General features: G+C 58.1%; 4 protein-coding genes across 4 annotated transcripts; all 4 read right to left on the bottom strand.

The window, feature by feature from the left end:
- Positions 1-1,326: 1,326 nt before the first annotated feature.
- Positions 1,327-2,031, bottom strand: DQ04_05701030 (hypothetical protein; the record flags this gene model as incomplete). The annotated part of the gene is made up of 1 exon (XM_009314334.1): positions 1,327-2,031. One exon carries the CDS (start codon positions 2,029-2,031, stop codon positions 1,327-1,329), a length of 705 nt encoding a protein of 234 aa, XP_009312609.1.
- A 546-nt stretch (positions 2,032-2,577) lies between these two features.
- On the bottom strand, positions 2,578-3,918 carry DQ04_05701020 (RNA-binding protein NOB1; the record flags this gene model as incomplete). The annotated part of the gene is made up of 1 exon (XM_009314333.1): positions 2,578-3,918. The coding sequence occupies one exon, from the start codon at positions 3,916-3,918 to the stop codon at positions 2,578-2,580; it is 1,341 nt and encodes a 446-aa protein (XP_009312608.1).
- Positions 3,919-4,204: 286 nt separating this feature from the next.
- Positions 4,205-5,464, bottom strand: DQ04_05701010 (hypothetical protein; the record flags this gene model as incomplete). Its single annotated transcript, XM_009314332.1, has 1 exon — positions 4,205-5,464. One exon carries the CDS (start codon positions 5,462-5,464, stop codon positions 4,205-4,207), a length of 1,260 nt encoding a protein of 419 aa, XP_009312607.1.
- Positions 5,465-5,804: 340 nt separating this feature from the next.
- DQ04_05701000 (hypothetical protein) lies at positions 5,805-6,119 on the bottom strand (the record flags this gene model as incomplete). The annotated part of the gene is made up of 1 exon (XM_009314331.1): positions 5,805-6,119. A coding segment is annotated over one exon (315 nt), but the record flags the coding sequence as incomplete, so codon positions are not given.

Here is a 6,119-nt window from a genome sequence, read left to right as displayed (position 1 = left end):
CACAAGAAGTCAAAACAAGAGCACCTGACACATTACGAGACTCTTTTCTTTCCCATCATATGAACCTTCTGTTTCCACTTTGCCCCCCGTTCCAAAGCAACAACAAGTAGCACACCAAAACTTGGGAGCCAACTTGAGATCTCCAGTGTGTTTATCGCTTCAAATGGAGCACGGAGAGGCCACCACGAATAGTCGCCACACCCACCACAGGGCCACATTTGGAAATACAAGGCTTGACCAACAGCCTGATGACCCCAGAGTGACATCCGGACAGACGGCTTGAATGACGTGGGATCCAAAAACTTTTGACGTATGCACACCACTGCCTCTTAACTTCCTTTCGAAACGATGACAACGTCTTCTTCAGGGCCTGGTAAGCGGGCCACCGGCTTCACATGCTCACCCAATGCGTACGCGCTCTGCCATTGACGCCCCCCCCNCCGTTTGGCGTTACAGCGCCACTTTCAGCACGTTGATGAGATTCGGCCCACACAATTCCCCCCACATGTGCCTCAAGAACGTGTCATTTAACGCCCGACATTTCCGAGTGTCCATTGCCCTCCTCTCTGCGATCCCATGTGCAGCTAAAACAAATGCATGCGAAGTTTTGGCTAGAGTGACTTCTAGTGAGCAACGAAACGCGAGATTAGAGAGTGAGCGGTGTCAATCCTCAGGCGGCCTGAGAGTGGTGCCGTAAAGTAGTGCAAGAAGAGATATACAATTCCCGTTACTTCGCGTGCTTCATCGGGCTCACACTTCCATCGGCTTGGGGCGAAGGGAAGTGACGTCAGAGTGAGAACTGCCAAGCCGTCCTGTCACCGTGTCACCCGATGCGNCGGCTTGGGGCGAAGGGAAGTGACGTCAGAGTGAGAACTGCCAAGCCGTCCTGTCACCGTGTCACCCGATGCGTCCTCAGGCCCCGCCCCCGCCCCCGCGTGCGCGTTATTGCCTCAACGACCCAACCTCGCCACCTCCGAACCCGACCCCTGCGGTTGGAGAGAACGAGAGAGAGGGAGAGATAGAGTGCTGGGTCCCCGTGGTTTAAAAAGATGGGTGACAGGCGGCTGCAGTCGTCACCCCCAAACCCCACCAAACGTAAAAAACAACAACAACCGAAAGCCGATTGTATCCGTCAGCGGTGTCCGTGCGGGCGACACGCCGGTCCGCGGGTCAACAAACATGCAACGGCCACGAATAATTCTGCACAACTCGCCGACACACCTTCGTTGCGTTATCACAATACAAAGAAAAACAAATCAAATAAAATGGAACGACAAGGAAGTACCACAAGGGATACGTCTCTCTCGATCCCCCCTGTGAGTGTGCTCATCCGCTTGCGTGGAGCCGTGCACTCACTCGATCCCCTGCCCTCACCACGCACGAGAGGACAAAGCTGTTGAGGCGGCGCCCCAGGTCCCCGACGTCGCCCCAGGGTGAGCGCAGCGACGCGCTCTGCTGTGAGACGAGCGGCCCGCCAAACCACCGGTGCTCCGCCGCCGCGATGCGTGTGCTGCGGTGTGCTCGCTCCAGCTGCAGACTCACGACGGATGGGAACAGCAGGTGACACGCCGCGTTGGTAAAAGGGAGACGCAGCGTCACTTCCGTCTCCAGTCGCCCGTGGAGGAACACCACGCCGTCCTGCTGCTCACGGCGTATCTCGATGCAGTACGGCGTTGTGTGCACAACGGCGAGCTTCGCCAGCATCCGCACGGCGTCGCACCACTCACCGAGGCCGCACAAGAAATACAGCGTGTCCTGCAGCACGAACTGCGGGGAGAACAGCGCGGCGGATGGGGACGTGAGGCTCATCGCGTCAAGCCACACCTGCAGACAGGCGCGCTCATCGGCGGTGAGGCTGCGCTGCCAAAGCGCCCATCTATGCGTCCTTGTTGTCATGACAGGCTCCGCGTACGACCAGTGCTGGACGAAGAAGCTGTCGGTGCCGCAGCGAGCGTAGGCGACGCACACGGCAGCAAAAAGGAAAGGGGTCCCAGCCGCAAGTCGCAGCGCCCTCCGCCACGCATGCCGCATGACAGTCCTCCGCTTTCTTTTCGCTCCTGGCACTGGCGTGTCAGCTGCACACAACACGAGGAGAGAAACACAAGAAAAAACAACAACAACAAAAGAGAAGGAGACACAGCGAGAACACAATTTGGCTGAACATGACGAAAACAGATTTATGGCGAATGGCAATTGCTGTCGGTATGTGACAGCCGTATATTTGGTGTGCCCGCGCGTGCGTGCGTGCGTGTCACTGTTCCTTACTCATAATGTTAGCCGCGGTGTAATTGTCTTAGCTCACGCAAAAGAAACAAACAAACAACAAAAACGTAAAACGAAACGGAATTGGCAGCTGGATGTTGCGTCTCTCCCTGATGGCACGCCCACGCAAGAAGCCTGCGCGCGTATATATGTGTGTCCCTCTCTCTCTCTCTCTGTGTGTGTGTGTATGTTTGTGCGTCTATGCAAAGGCGAGAAAATCACCTCCTCCATCCATGCAACAGACACACACGCATGTTTATATATATATATATATATATATAAGCAGAGAAAGAGAGAGAGAGATGGGAGGAAAGCCTACTTCCTTCTGGATGCACGTGCCTTCTTCTTCTCATTCACGTTGTACTTGTGGTACGAGGAGAAGACGCGTGGTTGATTCGGATCGCGCTTGTGCTGCTTCGGCGCCTCCCCGAACGCCGCCAGGTCGTCGTCGTCGCCCCTGCCGCCGTGCACCACGTGCTTCGCCTTCAGCTTCGCAGATGTTGTACCACGGATGACGTGTGCCAGCTGGTCCTCGCGCAGCACGAGGGAGCGGTTGGTACCGCGCTTCCCCCCGCGTGGCTTCGGCAGGTTGTACACCGTTCCGCGCGTGCTGATCGCCTTGCGGAAGTTGATGAACAGCTGCCGCTCGCCGTCGCGCGTCACGACGTACTGCACACGCCGCAGCGTGTCGCCGCTGCCACAAGCCCCGCAGAACTGCCGCGTCGTGTCGGTGGTGACGGCGAAGCAGGAGGTGCAGCGGAGGAGCCAGTGGCGTAGCTCGCGGATGCGCATGCCCTGCGGCCCTACAATGGGGACGCCTAAGTGCAGCAGTGTGTTCTGCATCGCGTAGTCGGACGTGACACACGCGACGCCGCCGTCGAAGCGCTCGCCCGCCACCTTCGCGCCGTCCGGCGCGCACTGGTGGATGTTTTCCGGTGTAATCCACCCCGCCTCATCCTCCTCCTCCTCCTCATTGTTGTTGGTGTTGGTGTTGTTATTGTTATTGAAGCTGGATTCGGGTTGCTGCTCTTCCCCCATTTCTTGCTCCTCCACGCCATTTGCATCCGCATCTTCTTCGTCGTTATCGTCATCGTCGTCAGTCATCACCTCCGTCATGATTGCAGTGCCGTGCTCGCCGCCGGGGTTAATCTTCGCCGGTCGCGGTTCAATGGGCGCCAGCAGCGACTGCGTGGCTCTGCAGCAGTCCAGCGCCAGTGCGCAGAGACGAATATCAGTGCGGCTCATCGCCCCCAAGTCGCCTGTCTTCTCGGCGACCGCCACGACGGCGGCCAGCGCGTCCTTCGACGGCTCCATCACATGCAGGGCGTGGGGGAGTCGCTGCAGCAAATTGCGCGCCGCGCGGTCCCGCACTTCCGCGACTACCTGCGACGTCGTCAGAAGGGCATCGGCCACATCATTGAAGTTGTCCATCCCCTTGATGAAAGCGTTTGCGTCGAGGACGAGGAGACCCTTGGTGTACGCGGGGAGTGCCGCACTCGTACTGCTGTGGATGTTTTCAAAGCGGCTCCAAGGGTTGTTGTCGCCGTCATCATCATCGTTGTTACTCGATCCGACGGGGGCGAAGACGACACGCTTCGGCTCTGTGGATGTTGGCGTGGTGTCCTTTGCCTTCTGCGCAATCGTCGCCCACGACATACTTGAGAGCTGGTGGCTGCGCTGCTATACCTTCACAGTACAAATAGATATGGGGAGAGCTTATGTGTGGGGAGCAAGAGGGGAGGGTCTGTGCCATGCCCCCAACGAGGCTGCATTCACAGGGCAGGAGTGTAGAAATGCATGTACGCCTCACACACACACACAATATCTCTCTCTCTCTCTGTGTGTGTGTGCCTGTGTGTACGTATGTGGGTAAATTATGTGATATGCAGTCTCTCCCAGGCGTTTGTCTCATTGACTCATTCTTTCTTCATGACGGCTGGCCTTACACGTCCGGCAAAACCACCTCCGGGTTCACGCCATCGTCCATGCCGAACTCACGCAGGCTCAGCACCACGCGGTTCGTCTTGAGTCTCCGCTCAAATGTGAACATCAGCGCGAGTTCCTGCGGTGACAGCGGCCGCATCTTCGCTGCGGGAAGCGACGGTGGAAGCGCGAAGGGGCCGGAGCGCACAAGTGTGGTGACGCCACCGGCACGCCGTATCTTTCGTGCGACGCGGTACGGCAGCAGGGGAGTGCGGAGCAGCAGTCGTTCACTGTGCAGGGGCTTCAAATGTGTCGCGGCAACAACATCCCTCCCGCGTTGCTGCTGCTGTTGCTTTTGTGGTTGCATGGGCACAGGCTCCACGCTGCAGCTACAGGGTACCTTCACATCTCCCGAGAGCTGTTTGCGAATGCCGGCGTCGAGAGCATTGTTTACGTCCTTCGCCACTTGATGAACAACCTCAGACGGGACGCCACGGGGGAAGCGTATGTCATACACCCCATAGTTACCAAGGAACTCGTTGTTCCAGTAGCGCACCATCGACACATCATTCGTCGCGAGCCCGAGACCCCTCATCCCGTTCATAAAGCCGATCGGCCGCAGTATGTTCATGCCAAGTCCCGCCGTGCTACCAACCAGTGGGGTGATGCGATGCACGAAACTCCGCGGGTCGGCTTGGTCGGATGTGATGGAGATACCGGGGTGAAGGTAAACAAAGAAGTACTGCCGATGCAGCGCCCGCTTTAGCGCCGGTACCCACATGACGGAGGAGGAAGAGGGTGAGGATGAGGGCGACGATGATGATGATGAGCCATCACTCTTGCTGCTGCTGTCCTTGTCCGTTGAAGGGCCGGATGTTTTGCCGGACGGGGATGCCTCAATACGAATACGGATGTCTAACTTCTGCAGTTCCGCCCAATCCATCTGCGACTCCAGACCCATACGATCAAGCGCGACACCGTTAACCATCAATCCACCGGTCCTCGCCAACTCTCGCGTCTCTTCGAACGGCACACCGCAGCGGTGGAAGAGCCAGTGGTACATGGACGGGGCGTGGGCGACTGTGTTCACCTGGCTGTTCACAAAGCCGCGCCGGTTCCGCAGCAGCATCGCCTCCGTCATCTCCTTGCTGTGCAGGACGCCCAGGCGGAAGACGCGCCCTTTTGTGCTCCGCGGCAGGCGCTGGCGCCGCGTCACGGGGTACTTCTTCACACTCACAATCCGCGTGACGCCCGTGTTGAGCCGCTCCAAGTTGATCATCAGCAGTTAAGGGCGGCAGCAGTAACGGTAGCGATATCCTCCCTTCGGCAGCACACACACATACACACAAACCACCACCAAAAAAAAGGCAAAACAACATGAGAAGGCAGCTGCAAATCAGTCTGGTGACGCAGACCACGCACAGTGGAAAACAAGACCTCCCCTTTTTCCTTCGTGCGCAAGACCACACACACACACACNAAAAAAAGGGGGGGGGGACCAACAACCACAACCAAACTCAGACAACAGCAGTTTACTCGACTCTCTTAGGCTCTTAATCGAACCCCCCCTCTCACCTATTCAATGCTGGTGTTGCAGCGCGTTCAACACATCCGCTTTCTTACGCCCCATTTTCTTGTGCGGCAAGCATGCGCCTAATAGACTCCTGCTTCTCCCGTGACTGCACCGCGTTCACAAATTTCAGCGCGCGCCGCGGCAGCTGTTGCCCGCTGTCCTGGAGACGCCGCTGGGATGTCATGATGAGCCGCTCCGCCACCCGCGTGCGGAAGGCATCGGACATGCTGCTGCTGCTCGCCGCCACGGCGATGGCCGACAGCACATCGGCGCTGCACGGCGTGAAATGCCCCGCCGCCTCGTCCCAAATGTCGTCGAGCGCCTGCTGCACCGCCGCCTCGTCCCCGTGCGGCAGCGCCTT

The sequence above is a fragment of the Trypanosoma grayi genome (assembly GCF_000691245.1).
Source record: "Trypanosoma grayi strain ANR4 Tgr_570_V1, whole genome shotgun sequence".
Taxonomy (NCBI): Eukaryota; Euglenozoa; class Kinetoplastea; order Trypanosomatida; family Trypanosomatidae; genus Trypanosoma; species Trypanosoma grayi.
The sequence above is the reverse complement of the archived record's forward strand: the minus strand, read 5'-3'. Positions and strand labels throughout refer to the sequence as shown.